Here is a 15,630-nt window from a genome sequence, read left to right on the forward strand (position 1 = left end):
TTAGCTGCACATTAGGATCACCTGCAGATCTTTTCAAACTCTCACTCCTCATAGTGGGCCCCGGGAATCAATATATCAAAGCTCTTCAGTGATTCCGGTGTGCAGCCAAGGTTGGGAAGCCCTGCGAGACTCCAACGAGGGTCCTTCCAGTAGCACCAAGGAAGACAGGCTGGTGTGCGCTCAAAATGTCGGGAGTCGGGCTACCTGCCCTACTCCTGGGCTCTTCTCTTTTCTGCACAAAAATGTGCACATACCCAGCCCCATCCTCAGAACCAAACTCTGCGTCACTCCTGCCCAAATTTTACAACCAAATTCCTTAAAGTGAACAAGCTGAAGCAGAAACAAGCCCCTTCCGAGGGCCAGAAGACTCGAAGTCGTTCCCAGTAGGGACGGGACCCCGAAGCTAAAAGAGACACATTTCCTTAGGACGGCCCTCCCATCGGAGGACTGGAGGGACGTGACATCACACATAGACAGTACTTCCAGGCTGACCACAAGCCTCCCTAGCATCCACGACGGTTCCCTCTCCGCGCTCAGGCTGCCGCGCTGCGCGCCATCCGGTTCGGCACCGCCCACCCCTTCATTAGAAGGGTACGCTTGCGCAGATAGTTAGACATCATATTAAAGCTCGCCAACCGCTGAGACTTCTGGGAAATGGAGTCTGCGAAGGCCGAGCATTGGTGGGGAGCGCGGACGTCAGAACTCTCTGCGCCGGCGCACTGCTTTCCCGACCTGAAAAGGCGCCGTCTTCCTGGGTCGCGAGCAGTCTGTGCCGGAGGTGAGGGCTGTGGGTGTGTGTCTTGGCGGAGCCGAGTGAGCGCAGCGGCCGAGAGAAGGGGACACTGAGAACTTGGGGGAGGTGCTGTGGGAGTAGAACAGGTGACGCGGGCGGAGCCAACCTGCAGAACGTCTGAGTGTGTACGTGAGTGTGTGCGTGTGTGTGTGTGTGTGTGTGTGTGTGTGTGTGTCTCGACGTCCCGGCTCGGACAGGTGCGGACAGAAAGTTGTCCCCCAGCCCCCGTGTGTGCATGTGTTCCGTGGGAAGTTTGGAGCCTTCCTCCGCTCCTCCCGTACCTTCTTCCCGTAATAGGTGCTTAATAAACGTGGGTGGAATTGACACTAAATCTAGGGTGCCGCCCACTCCAGTCCCTCCGTCTTTCCCAGAAAGCGCATCAGATTGTCTCGTTTAGCTCCCTACCATAGGCCTCCGCTCTAGATCAGGGGACCTTCATGGAGGAGGTAGAATTTGATGTGAAAAAAAATAGGAAAGAAGTAGCGATGCATTAGGCAGATTTGAGAAGAAAATGCTATGTATAAGAGTGAAGTATCGAGGAATAGTGGGACACAAGGGTGGGGAAAAGCACAACGGGGTCAGAGCATAGAGGATCAGGACAAGACACGGCCAGCAGGGTGGATTGTATGGGACGGATCGGGGACTGACAGGACTAAAACTGTTTTGGTACAGTTATTTTAGAGGTTCCATCCAGGACTAGAGAGGGGAAGGGACTAGTGAGGGAAGCAGTTAGGAATCCTTGGTAGTGGTGGTAGTCCTGAAGCAAGCTGTTGTGGACCTGAATTATGATGGTGTCAGTGGTGGGGAAGGATACAAATGACATTGCAAAAGAAGACTCAGAAGGATCTGGTGACTAACTAGATTTGGGAGGAAAGAGAGCTAGGTAAGAGTTTGAATTTGGGGCACCTGGGAGAATAATAGAACATCTGCTAGAAATGTAAGGACAGGGAGAGGAGCTCATGTGGGGAATTGCATAGGGGAAGGTGGTTTTAAGATGCCGACAAAATGCCTAATTCACAATTCTTAGTCATTTGGAAATGCAGGCTGAGTTTGGAAGAGGGATTGGGACTAGACTCGATAAGCATTTCTGTAGAGGTGGGAATGGAGCACCAGGTGTGGATGGACTTTCTGCAAGATAGCGAGAAGAACACTGTCCACAGTCTGAGCCTTGGGCAGCATCAGAAACTTGTCCAAACAGTCAGAAAGCTGCAGAAAAATAAGGAGAAAAGGACTGTCGGAATTAGAGCTCAGAAATGCATTGGCAGTTTTCAAGCATGCGGTTTCAGGTGTGTGAGGGGTGGCAGGAGCAGAAAAATGGCTTTGAGAAGAGTAGGTGGTGATGATGTGGAGTCAGTAGGTATGTAGAAGAAGTTTGATCATGAAGGGAAAATCTAAATGAGAACTGTTTTGCCAGAGGGAGGCCGTGGGATTCAGTGAAGATAATTTCACATCGAGGAGGATTTTATCTGTTTGAAGATATGTGAAGAAGCTACTGAAGCGATGGGAGATGCTGGAGAAAGGAAGAGTGGGTCATGCAGGAAGCAGATTCTGAGAGGAAACAATGGTGGAAAAGAAAGTAGGACACAGATGTAGGACACTAAGGTAAAGTCCTGGAGAAGAGACATTTCCATTTTGCTGGCCTCACACCCAGGCTGCCTAGCACATAACAGGTACTTGGAAATATTGGTTGAATGGGTTGGTGTTGGGCAGTAGAAAGGAAAGAAGCTTTCATTTATTGAACAGACTGTAAGATAAATGCTTTACATTAATTGTCTCATTTACTTTTATAACTGCCCTGTGAAATAGGTATTAAAAAACAGGAGATGGGGGGTCAACAGTTAGCTTAAGTAACTTGCCCAAGTCTTCACAGTCAGCAATCCAGGCCTGTGGAATGCTTTCTACCACAGTCCTGCCTCGCTCAGAACTCACTCATGTGAAGCTTCAGTGTAGTGAAAGACAGTGTTCCCTGAAATTGAAGCGTAGCCATGGAGGTTTGGAATAGCTGTGTAGCTAAGATGGGAATAGTAAAAGCTTTCTAGGCGAGCACTCTTTGAAGGTATAGAATAAGAATTTGAAGAGCATTTTCTCCAGAAATACTCTGAGATCCAGAAATAGGGAAAGGAAAAACAGAGGTGACCCTTTGCTGGCAGTGAGTCCATGTGAATTTGGTGGATTTGAGGAGTCCTGAGTACCATTGAGAGCTTACCGAAGTGACTGCTGGTGGAGTCTAGACCTGATGGGGAGTGAAGTTGGCCTGGCAGGGAGCCCACGGACGATGAGCACCTTGGGAATATTAGCTGGTCGTTTAATGGCTGGGGAGCTTTTATGCTCACCTCCGTTTGTAATTTGGTTAATGCTCAGTGTATTAAAGTTATAATCTAATAAATGAAACTTTGAAAATTGTCTTTAAGCATTTAAACATTGAGCAGTTTCAACCACAATTTCAGATGTCGTTCAACTGATTTGTTCAAAAAGTTCTAATGCTTTAGACAACATATACAAATACTTTGATCCCAATATTGTAGCTACACTTACACTTAAACCTACTCTAAAACAGCAGCAACACAGTGTAATTAATATTTTCATTATTTCTACCTTCCTAGGACTCCTAACACTTACTTAGCATATTATTCTAAATGCCTTACACATATTATCCTATTTAAGCATCACAATAACTTTATGAGATATGTACTTTCACTATCCCAATTTTACAGATGGGCAAACTGAGAGGTTAAGAAACTTACCTAAGGTCACACAGGTAGGAAGAGGCAGAGCTGGACTTTGATTTCAAGCAGTCTGCCAGAGCCTTTACTCCTATACTCTCCTGTATGTCTAAATGCTAATTTTGACATCTCCATAGGACCCAAGGGTAATATTTTGAGACCCTCCTGGGGATGGAGGAATCTTGACAGACCAACAGGGATAAGAATACATACTGCCGCAGACAACACAAGTTGGAGGCTCTGGTTGCCAACTGATGTTGTATATTTGTTTCCATTTGTACAGGTATCCGCTTGGCCTCCTAGCAAGATTCAAACCCCAATCTCTCCTCAGGTTGAGATTCTTTTTTATAGTTACACCAAACTTGTTTTTCCAGTAAGTTTTTTTTTTAAGTTTTTGCCTTTCACATAGGTTTTAGTTTTTGCAAACTGGTGTTCACCCTCAAGGCAATATTCTTTTAAAGTTTGCTTGGCCGGTGTTAACCCATTGTCTAGTAAGTATATATTGATCTAGTCTTTTGGCATTTTTGAAAACGTAACTTACCTTATTAGTATCTTATAATTAATAAGACCAGCTGGAGGGCTCATCTCCTAAGGGAAGAAGGATTAAGTCTGCAGTTACTTTGCCTCTTTAGAATCTGAGGTTGGTTCATTGTGAGGAGCCCATGTTCTTTCTACCTGGTCCCATTGCTGGTTAGTCCTTCCTGTTTTGGGTGTGGAATTCCTATTTCTGGGATTACTTTGCTTATCCCCTTTTCCTAGGTTTCTTTTTTCATGCTTATATGAATGAATACAACTATATATCTCAAGGATACGTCTATACTTTATGAATAGTCATATAAATAATAGAAAAAAACAAAGTACTGTTATATATAACTAAAGGCTTGAACATTGCCTTCTTTGTATTATAACCATTTTTAAAATACTTTATATTAACTTTTCCATTTTGAATGAAACTCACAGTTTTTCAAAATTCAAGTAATAATTTTTACAACTTGGTCAGTGGGAGCCAGAGTCATCTGATTTTTTTCCTATCCAAAGATGTGGGAACAGCTCAAATTCTAAATGCCCAAAACTGTACTTCTTAGCTTTCCCTCCAAAACTACTTTTCTGTCGCTCATCTCTATGAATGGTGCCATTATTCACACGTTACTCAGATCTGTGACCTGGAGTCATCCTTGCCTCTCCCATCACCTTCAGCCTCCGCTTCCAATCAATGGTCTGTTCTTAATATCAACAGTAATTCCCCTTCTCTCTATGTCTGCTGTTCAGTTCTTCATCATTTCTTGCTTAGTTAATTGTAATAGTCTCCTCACTGGTCTACTCACCTCCTCTGCTCCCATTCTGCCACAGCTACCCAGAGTGGTGTGGCCGCCTGTGTCGGGGGGGCCCAAGATCACCCCTCGTTCAGGCATTTGTTAGAAGGACTCAGGACTCAGCCCATAGTTGAACTCATGGCTAAGATGATGACAGTGATCTCGCAAGGATACACAGCCAGGTCGTAAGGGGGACAGATAGTCAGAGTCTGGAGAAATCCATGGGAAGTCTTCCTCATGCTCTCTCCCTCCCATGAGGGGTCACACAGAGCACTTCCTCCTCCGACGATGAAAATGCAGCAACATGTGTGTGATGTGTCAGCCCAAATAAATTCTTTAGACTCAGAGCCCAAGCTTTTTAGTGAGGGCTAGTCACGTAGGCACCTCCTGCCTAACATATACCAAAATTCCAGGCCCTCTAGCAGGACAGCAGGTGTTCAGCAGAAACCATATTGTTTGCACAAATAGTTTAGGCATAATGGCCCACCCTACCTCTTAGGAAACCCTCTTAAAATTGAAGTTCCCAGACCCCAGCCAAGGGCCAACCTTGCAAGTAGATGTTCCCAAGAATGGCAGTCTCAGGTCTGCTATAACTTTCTGCACACCTCCTTTCCTTCCTTCCTGTTATTTTTCCTGTACACCAAAGTAAACACATAACTCTTGTTAAAAAAAAAAAATCAGAATACAAGGAATTGTAAGAAATAAAATAAAAATCACTTGTAATGCCACCACTCAAATTCCATTTACATTTTAATATATATTCTTCCAGTCTTTTTTCTGTACATGTGTGCATGCTCAATTATGTAATTTTAAAAGTGTGCATTCTTCACTTAATATTGTGTGAATTTCTTTGGGTTTTTTTCCCTTTAGATTTTTTTTAAACAAAACATTACAAAGTTGAGGTCTCCTAGGTATCCCTCCCCAATCCTATTTCCCTTCTTTCCCAGAGATACTCACAACCTGTTGCTTATTGTCCCATATAGATTTTTGTAGATACCATTTACCTGTTTTAAAATTTTATATAACTATTACATAGTAAGTCATTCTATAACTTTATTTTTGCTCAGTAATTATATTTCTGAAATTTATATTACTAACATGAGGTTCTAGTTCATTCATCTTAATCAATGTATAATATTCACACACACATACACATATAAAATCACAGTTTATCCTATTGGCACACGGGCTTAGTTGCTCTGCGGCATGTGGGACCTTCCCGAACCAGGGCTCGAACCCGTGTCCCCTGCATTAGCAGGGGGATTCTTAACCACTGTGCCACCAGGGAAGCCCTCAAACCTCCTATTTTAGAAACAGGCTATTTCAAATTTTTGCTGTACTGTAAGGATTAAATGAGATGACACATGTAGAGTGTTTAGGAGGTTGCCTCACATGGCACTCAGTAAAGGTTAGTGTTAGTGATGATTAATAAAAAGCTTTGCATGTGTTCTTACTTATTTCCTTAGGAAAAACTCCGAGGAGAAAATTGCTGGGTCAAAGATATGTTATTTTAAGGCCCTTGATACAAATTGCAAAGATCTTTCTAAAACACAAATCTGGTGGTGACCCTTCCATTCTTAAATCCTTCTGTGATCCCCATGCCAGTGGGAGTAGGACCACGCAGAGCTCTCCTTGATCTAGCTGGTCTCTGCCTGCTTCTCCAACCCAATCTTCCCCCCCAGCACTGCCCCAACCTAGACATTGCCATTCTAAACTCATTACAGTTGTTAATCCTTTCCCTGTAAAGACCTGCCTCCTTGTTTTTGGAAAACTTGATTTTTTTTTGTGCCTAGAATGTTCTAATGCCTCCCCCAAATCAAAACTTATCTTAGGTCCCACGTCTGCCAAGAAACCGGCAGTGTTCCTCCCTGCCTCCCGTCTGGGTTAGGCGAGCCTCTGATGTGCTGTCTCATAGTTACCTGTGCACATCCCTTTAGAGCATCTATTCATCCTGTAGTGAAATATTAACTTGATTACTTGTTTGTCCTGCATAGTAGTCCATAAGCTTTTGGAAGACAAGGACAGTGTCATACTTCTTTTGCTTTGGTATAAATAGTTGGTGCTGAATAAATGTTGGTTGGATAGATGGATGAACGAATAACAAGGATCAATGAATACATTCCCTTGGCTGCAGGACAGTAGTCATTGAGCCACATACACACCCTTTCCTTCTCCTTCTCAGGACCACACTCTCCCCACACCCCACTCATGAATCCCCAAAATGCTTGATTTGACCATGTCTTAATTAGACTCTTGATTGTGAGAAACTGAGATGTACTCAGTTAATGCAAGTAAAGTTTGGTGATAAAGATTCACACAAAGCCTAAGAGGGTTCGAGTCTTATGGAAATCTAAGAATAAATAAGGCTGGTCTGCATGCAAATTGCGGTCTGGGGTGGTGCTAGGTGCATTAGGGCCTTTGAAGCCAGGAATTCTAGGGTCTTTGCTTCAGTGCTTCACCACCAACGTGCCTGCCTGTGTTTAGTCTGTTACAGCCTGTCCTCTACCTCATGCCTCCCACATGCTCATGGGTTCTGCTTCCTGGTACCTTTGGCTGCTCTGACCCGCGTGGCTACTTCTGCCCCTCATGGTATCCTTTCAGCTCATCACCCACTTGTTGTCCTGACATTTCTTAGTTCACGATCCTGAGGATGGATGTCATCTTTTCAAGCCAGACCATACGTCAGTCCACTGGTCAGCCTGTGCATTGCCCACCTGTGGCCTAATCAGTGTGGCTCCAGGAGTGAGACACAGGGTCACGTGGAACAAACTGTGGCTGCCCAAGGGCTGCTCCTTTAGCATCAGGTATTGCTGTGAATGGGGCATTTTTCCTTTGAAGAGGCTATGGGTATTTCCTTGACAGGACTTGTCCGTATAGCCATTCATAAAATTTCTTATGCTTTTTGTCTAGTAATCATTATGAGCAATGTTGAATGTGAATTTATAAAGACGGTATGAGCCTTGATATATTCTTGACTGCCAGGAACAGAAATTTGCCTCTAAGATTATGGTAAAACAAGCACCACATTGTGTTCTGCATAGCAATATCCATGGCCTTTCGCTCTAATTCTGGGATGGGGTGGACTTGCTCTTGGCCTTGCTTTACTTTGCCTTCCCTTTTTGTAGGGTATTGAGAATGAAGGTGAGTACATAACTCACTGGTGTGTGGAGATTTCTTGCTTCATGGGTCACAAAACTACAAAACAAGACTGGTCTTATACCCTCTTTCTCATCCCATACCTCTGCCTCATTAGGACTCGGCACTTCTCTGCAAGGAGAGCACTCGGGAAGGAATGGCTGCTGTGTCTCCAACTGCCAGATTCCAGGTGAGGTGGACTTTTGTGTTTCTGAAATACTCTATCAGGCTCCAGAATGTAACCACTTTTCTTTCTCTATCTTGGAGCTTCTTTGATCAAACCCAACCAAGTGGAGGAAGGACTCCTTAGGGAGTGTGTCCTTCCCATTTGATTTGTGATATCTTTCAGTGATGCTTCCTTGCCTTGAACATGTGCCCACTAGCCTGTCACCAGGCACACAGCCCCTGTGGCCTTCACCCTGAGCAATTTTGCCTAAAAACCAATGGTACGGGTCTGATTGGAAGGTTTGGGGAACAGCGGGCTGTTCCTAGTTCTGACTTCCCTTTAGTACATCCACTATGTATGGACTGAAAGTAGGCCCCCATATCCCAGGGGGTGTTGGGTTAGGCGGAGAACGTGACACATACTGTAAAGCACCTCAGTGAGGTTGAAAGAGTCCTGAAGAGAGTTTTATGTGGGTAGAGACATGTGGTTTACCCCCTCCCTGCCCAAGGGCAGAGAGTCTTGAATTCCATGCTCTGGCTTAGAACTTCTCCAGACACTGTGGAGACTCATCTGGGTTTCAGGATTGGGGGTAAAGATGCAACCTTACAGAATCACAGAACAACAGAGTGAAATGAGAGAGATCTTAAAGATGATCTAATCTACACCATTATTTGAAGGATTTGTTAAAACACACACACACACACACACACACACACGCACACACAATTGGTGAAATTTGACTAAGGTTGTAGGTTAGATAATTATATAATATCACTGCTATCCTGATTTTTACAATCATACTGTGATTATACAAGACGATATCCTTGTTCTTACAAAATACACATTGAAACATTTATGAGTAAAGAGACATCATGTTTGCAAGTTACTCTAAAGAAGTTCAGGAAGAAGATAGGTGAATGTGCATGTACTGAGAGAGACAGAAAGATAAAGCCAGTGTGGAAAATGTTAATTTGGGGAAGCTGGGAGAAGGGTACACGGGAATTCTTTGTTCTATTCTTGCACATTTTCTGTAAGTCTGAAAAAAGAGTCCCTGATATTCAGAGGCTCGGCTAGGAAGGAAGTCTGGGGTTGTGACCAAGAACTTCATGCCTCGGGGGATTATAGCACTTTCCCCAAATGCTTCGAAGCCCTACTTTGTCAGAACCGTTTTCTTTCCACTCCCTCTGCATCCTCCAGGCTGTCATCATCATGACAGTTTTGTCTGGTCCATGTAAAGAGAAGGGTTATGAATAAGGAGAACGTCATTGTGTTTCCAGGACCCAGTGACATTCGAGGACGTGGCGGTGGTTTTCACAGATGAAGAGTGGAAGCGTCTGGTCCCTACTCAGAGGGACCTCTACAAGGAGGTGATGCTGGAGAACTATAAGAGCATTGTCTCGTTGGGTAAGGAGAGCTTCCCACCAGGAGTAGACTCTGTACTGTGTTGATGTGGACTTGAGAGGCTAATAAATTGACACCTCTTCTCCTCCCACCCAAGTCAGAACCCCTGAGAGACAAGATCGAAGAGCAGAGGGATGTGGCTTAGGTGTACAGCAAGAGTGGATTTCTTAATCCTGAACCCCAGCCTGGGACAGGCTTGCTCCCTGAGCTGTAAGCAGACTGGACAACCAAGGGGCCCTTGCTGAGAAGCCTGGCCCTGCAACACGGAGGGCCAGGGCCAGGGCCAGGAGGAGCAGGGCATGTGAGAGCCTGCTGCAGGGAGCTGCTCTCCAGAGGGTTGGGGCCAGCAGAAGAGGCCGAGTTACCTACGCCCAGGTCTTCCCCCAGCTCAGCAGTAACTCACTCAGCTCCATCCAGAGTACTAAGGGGGAGTGCAAGGGGCATTCTCGTTGAGGGAAGATTTTTCCTCAGAGAAGCAGAGGAGGGGGAAAGAAGTGTTTTGTTTAAAAAAAAAAGGGCAGATGGACAACAGGGTCCTACTCTTTAGCACAGGGAACAATATTCAATGTCCTGGGATAAACCATAATGGAAAAGAATCTATTGATGAAAAAGAATGTGTATATATATATATATATATATATATATATATATATATATAGCTGAGTCACTTTGCTGTACAGCAGAAATTAACACAACGTTGTAAATCAGCTATTCTTCAATTAAAAAAAAAAAAGAGGGGGACTTCCCTAGCAGTCCAGTGGTTAAGACTCTGCGCTTCCACTGCAGGGGGCGTGGGTTTGATCCCTGGTCAGGAGGTAGGTCACTAGAAATGTGTTTGATTTTGAATATTTGTCTTAAGGACATCTTAGAGAGATGCCTGCAGAAGGCACTTTGCAATGATAGAGACTTGTGTGACAAAAGGAAAATTAAGAGCTACTGCTGATGTGAGGTATTCGTGAGAGTAAAGTTGGGCTCCTGTAAGGAGAACCTCTCAGGAGCTTCCAGAATAAGAGGCTGAGTGTGTACAGATTTAGAATAGACTTAAAATCAGCAGCAGGTGGCAGTAAAAGGAGTCACATCGCAGATTTCATTCAAGGCAGGTCAAAAAAGCAAGCACAACACCCTGGATTAGCTTAAACAGGCCAAATCTGGAAATAGAAGAGAATGTTTAGGGAGCATTAAGGGAGACTGCTGCGCCTTTGTCACAGACTTTGGTGGGAAAAATAGAAATCTAAGGATAGAGACAGGAAGCCATGGGCAGGTGATGGATGTGACCGTTCTCAGCAGAGAGTCAGCATACAACCAGATCGATGATCCTTGGGCCCAAGAAGAAAGTACCTCTCTTGCCCAAGTCAGGGGTCCCAATGCAGGGGAAGTTTAGACCTCAAGACTATTTCTAGGAGGGGATCTGTTTTTTAAATGTAACCAAAGATGGACAGATTCACCTCTAGAAATTTGTCCTAAGGAAATAATAAGATTAGCAGCCTGTGGTGTACACAGATATTCATCATACCATTGTTTGTTTTAGCAAAACATTGAAAACAGTCTGGAATGTCTGTCAGCAAGAGATTAATTAAATAAATGATGTTATTCCATACAATGTAATACCATGTAGCCATTAAAATGGTGAGGTAGAGCTGTGCTAATTAAAATAATATTTTAAATTTGTTAATATGTGAAAAAATCAAGTTTAAAATTTAGCATTATTTCATTATCCAGTTATTTGGGGTTTTTACTTGTTTGTTTTTTGTTTGTTTTTTTTTAGTTGAGAGTCTTCTGCCCAAAATGATGTTTTACATGTAAAAGTGCCTGGAGTGACATATGTTATATATAGTGAATTGTGATGGATTTAGAAATTATCTACTTGTAGATGTCAAAATAAATCAGATAGGAATGATTTTAGTTGGGGTAGTCTTAGTTATTTTCCAAAATCACTCTCCAGTAGTTTTTTTTATTTTCAAAAATTGAGATATAATTGTCATTATCCAGTTTTTAACAAAATGTATCTATAGGTATCTTTCAGTATCAAAGTGAATAGAAAGAAAGAAATGAATACAAAGTACAAAAGGTGATTTTTCTTATTACTTGTACATGCCTCTAGATTTCCTGCAATGAACATGATCCACTTGTTTAAATAAAATCACAATAGTAAAGGGTAAATAAACGAACAGAAATGGGCACCTACATTATACACATTACACATTCTTTTTTTTTTTTTAATAAATGTATTTATTTTTGGCTGCGTTGGGTCTTCGTTGCTGTGTGCTGGCTTTCTCTAGTTGCGGCAAGTGGGGGCTACTCTTCGTTGCGGTGCGTGGGCTTCTCATTGCGGTGGCTTCTCTTTGTTGCGGAGCATGGGCTCTAGGTGCGCGGGCTTCAGCAGCTGTGGCTCGAAGGCTCTAGAGCGCAGGCTCAGTAGCTGTGGCGCACCGGCTTAGTTGCTCCGCGGCATGTGGGATCTTCCCGGACCAGGGCTCGAACCCGTGTCCCCTGCATTGGAAGGCGGATTCTTAACCACTGCACCACCAGGGAAGCCCCCACATTACACATTCTTATTCAAGGTGACCTTTCTTCATTCTCATCTTCTCTGAGTTAAGGACTCTTCCCCCCATCCTACCAGTGCTAAAGCTAGGATCATCCCATTCACTTCGTGGGGAAGAATAAACACATTAATTCAAATGGAGTCTATCAACTCTCTGACCAAATGCTATTTGTTCCTTTTTAGAACCTCAGTGTTGACTTCCATTCAGAGTTTCCTGAATTCCTAGCATGACTTCATACTCTGTATTCCTGGTGTGCACTTTCTGCCTTTTGCATTTGCTCTCTGCAAGACTTAGAGGTTGGGATTAGCTTTGGAATCATTGTGTATTTAATCACCCATGACCACCTGGCTTGTTTCTGTCTCCATGAGCAGGACTTCCAGTTCCTGGACCTGATGTGATTTTTCAGTTGAAGAGAGGGGATGAGCCTTGGATAGTGGAGCTTCATGGATCTGAGGGGAAAGAATGTGCAGAGAATGTCTCTCAAGGTAATTGAGTATGAACCAGGCAGGGCAGAGTTTTGTTTTGTTTTGTGGTTGTTATTTAGGTGTATGTGGGAGGGAGTATTGGGTATCACCTTTTTCTCAAATTCAAATCTTCTGCTTTATTTTTTATTCTCTGTCCCCCACCAGGGTTTTTTTTTTTCTTCTTTTTCTCTACACCTTAAAGTTCTGTTCACTATTATTCACCAAATGTTTACTTTCTCAGACCTGTCACATTACCCATTCACGCTTTGATATTCCTATTCCTCACCATCCCCTCCACTTAGCCAGCTCTCCTAATTAACCTGGCCATGCTCCCAATGGAAATTCTCCTCTTTTCTGAGATTTCCACTATCAGTTTTATTCCCCGTTTCAGTCCCAAGTGTTGGTTTCTCCCTAGAGTGTAACACTATTTCTGGGAGCAAGCAATGCGGTGACTGTACATGACTTTTCAGATTTATCATAGCATCTCTCCTCTCTGCTGTAACATTTCCTAGCCCAAGAAAGAAACATGCATCTGTGTTTTCTGTCCATTCCAGACTGGGAGACTAAGCCTGAGATTCAAGGTGCTTCAGAAGAAGAAAAATCAGAAAGAACATTGAGGGAAAAGCTTGGAATGAAAGGTCCTCCATCTCCTAAATTTGAAGTTCATGCAGTGGATGGTGGGTTGGGAACAGAGAAGGAAAGCCCTGCAGTGGACGCCTGCAAGAAATTCCTTTCTCAGGAGGAAAGGTTGCAGCATGGGGCAACCCCTCCCAAGAAAATTCTCACTAAAGAGAGAGACCAGGAATGCAGTGACTGTGGGAAGACCTTTTTTGACCACTCCTCCCTTATCCGCCATCAGAGGACACACACTGGAGAGAAGCCCTATGACTGTCCTGAGTGCGGGAAAGCCTTCAGTCACAGGAGCAGTCTCAGTAGACATCTGATGTCGCACACTGGGGAGAGCCCCTACGAGTGCAATGCCTGTGGGAAAGCCTTTTTCGACCGTTCATCCCTAACTGTACATCAGCGAATTCATACTGGAGAGAAGCCCTTTAAATGCAACGAGTGTGGAAAAGCCTTCTTTGACCGTTCGTCCCTTACTCGACACCAGAGAATTCATACTGGAGAAAGTCCTTATGAATGTAATCAATGTGGGAAAGCCTTTAGCCAGAAAAGTATTCTTACTCGACATCAGCTAATCCATACGGGCAGGAAGCCGTATGAATGTAACGAGTGTGGGAAAGCCTTCTATGGTGTCTCATCACTGAATAGACATCAGAAAGCCCACGCTGGAGAGCCTCGCTATCAGTGCAGTGAGTGCGGGAAAGCTTTCTTTGACCGCTCCTCCCTTACTCAACATCAGAAGATTCACACTGGAGACAAGCCATATGAATGCAGCGAATGTGGGAAAGCCTTTAGCCAGAGGTGCCGGCTTACGCGACACCAGAGGGTTCATACAGGAGAGAAGCCCTTTGAATGCAGCGTGTGTGGGAAGGTTTTCAGTTCCAAATCATCAGTTATTCAACATCAAAGGCGTTATGCCAAACAGGGAATAGACTGAGTTGAGCAAAAGCTTTAGTTAAAGGACCTCCATGCAAACTCAAGATAGGTCTTCCCCATCTTAAACCCATCTCCCGGTCATTGCACCTATTCTGGCTACTACTGTCCTTACCTGCCTCTGTTACCACAGTGTTTGAAGGAACACTCTCTACCCACTGTGTTATAGAGCTGATGTGGGATGCCAGAAATTAGGATGTGACTCTTTAGAGTCAACATTTTGCAGAGGTTTGTCAGACGATAGGGACAAACGTTAGGAGGCGATCCTCAGACACACCTCTCGTCCTGGGCCCCAGGTATCACTACACTTTAAATAACTGGAGGCCACAGCAGGAGGGGAAGGCACACTAATGTCAGAGCAATACTGTTGTTTCCAGAACAGTTCTTTCTTTATAGCCGTTAGTCCCTCTCTCTTGGAGATTTTTTGGGCACTGACCTTGTTCTGTTGTGTCCCAGCTTCTAGATCTCTTAATACTACTACTAGTAGCTAGCACTTATTGAGCGCTTATTATGGGGCAAGCACTCAGCTGAGAGTTTTGCAAGGAGTAGATTATTTGCTCCTCTCACTAACCCTCTGAAGTAGGTACTGTTACTACCCACATATTACAGATGAGCAAACTGAAGTTTAGAGGGATTAAATAACTTGCCCAATGTGACAGCTAGTAAAAGGTGAAGCCAGGTCTTGAATACAGGTCTCCCTTCGAAGTCTGTTCTCTTTACCATAATGCTATAAGGTTTGTTTTATAATTTATGTATATGTATTATCTCCTCAACCAGATTGTAAGCACTCCGAGTTGTGACTTACATGTCTTTGTATCTCACACAGTGCCTTGCAAATAATAGGTGCTCAATAAATATTTATCTGAATTAATGACTCTTTGACTTACCAAGTTCTATTTAAAACACCTCTTAGATTCACATCCTTTCTCTGAATTTCACAGTCTAGCCTTTATCATCTCAGGCTTTATCATCTCAGGCTCCCATTACTGCAGTAGACACTCCTTGATTCGAATTCTTTCCTCTTCATTATTGAGGAGGGGGATGTTAAGCTATGGGGCAATAAGTAAACCCCAAGAAAACAAAGATTCATTTCTCACATAAACTCAGATGTGAGTCTGTCTTCCTTCATCCTCATCATTTAGAACATGTTGCCTCAAAGGTCATTATGGAAGAGAAAGCTGGGGGGTATGCTGGGATATTTTTAAGGGCCATCACTTCTGTTTATATCTCATAAACCAGAACCCAGCACCAAGAGACTAGGAAAGTCAACAGGCACCTCAGCATTTGGTTAATATAAACAGCCTCTGTCACAAGTTACATTTTCCATATTACTGTTAGGCCAGTCTTTCCAAATGATCCCTTCCTGCCCATCATTGCCTTACTCAAGACCTAAAATAGCTCCCTGTTTAATGAAAACGTCTCTGAATATTAAAGGTCTGCCATGAGGTGATCCCACATTGCTAAACTTGAAATGTCGACTCCCAAAACCCTTCTATTCCCTGGGCCCAGTCCTATATTTTTACTTTATTGACAGT

The 15,630-nt window shown here is 43.7% G+C and overlaps 1 protein-coding gene across 9 annotated transcripts; it reads left to right on the plus strand.

The window, feature by feature from the left end:
* The first annotated feature begins 734 nt into the window (after positions 1 to 734).
* ZNF2 (zinc finger protein 2) lies at positions 735 to 14,966 on the plus strand. Of its 9 annotated transcripts, none has more exons than XM_061210978.1 (7): positions 735 to 778; positions 2,208 to 2,463; positions 7,465 to 7,633; positions 8,083 to 8,154; positions 9,408 to 9,534; positions 12,446 to 12,559; positions 13,093 to 14,966. In XM_061210978.1, exons 4-7 carry the CDS (start codon positions 8,122 to 8,124, stop codon positions 14,097 to 14,099), a joined length of 1,281 nt encoding a protein of 426 aa, XP_061066961.1. In that variant the 5' UTR covers positions 735 to 778; positions 2,208 to 2,463; positions 7,465 to 7,633; positions 8,083 to 8,121; the 3' UTR covers positions 14,100 to 14,966. The 9 variants fall into 9 exon arrangements, with proteins under 9 accessions (XP_061066961.1, XP_061066959.1, XP_061066960.1 ...); XM_061210976.1 differs by having other exon boundaries at positions 2,208 to 2,395; XM_061210977.1 differs by lacking the exon at positions 7,465 to 7,633.
* Positions 14,967 to 15,630: the final 664 nt, after the last annotated feature.

Source organism: Eubalaena glacialis, chromosome 14 (assembly GCF_028564815.1).
Source record: "Eubalaena glacialis isolate mEubGla1 chromosome 14, mEubGla1.1.hap2.+ XY, whole genome shotgun sequence".
Classification (NCBI taxonomy): Eukaryota; Metazoa; Chordata; class Mammalia; order Artiodactyla; family Balaenidae; genus Eubalaena; species Eubalaena glacialis.

What these genes read in the sequence shown, in the direction of transcription:
- ZNF2 (XM_061210978.1), top strand. Translation starts at nt 8,122, where the DNA reads ATGGCTGCTGTGTCTCCAACTGCCAGATTCCAG. An exon ending in CTCCAACTGCCAGATTCCAG is followed by an intron (nt 8,155 to 9,407) that starts GTGAGGTGGACT and finishes TTGTGTTTCCAG; the next exon opens with GACCCAGTGACATTCGAGGA. An exon ending in TAAGAGCATTGTCTCGTTGG is followed by an intron (nt 9,535 to 12,445) that starts GTAAGGAGAGCT and finishes CTCCATGAGCAG; the next exon opens with GACTTCCAGTTCCTGGACCT.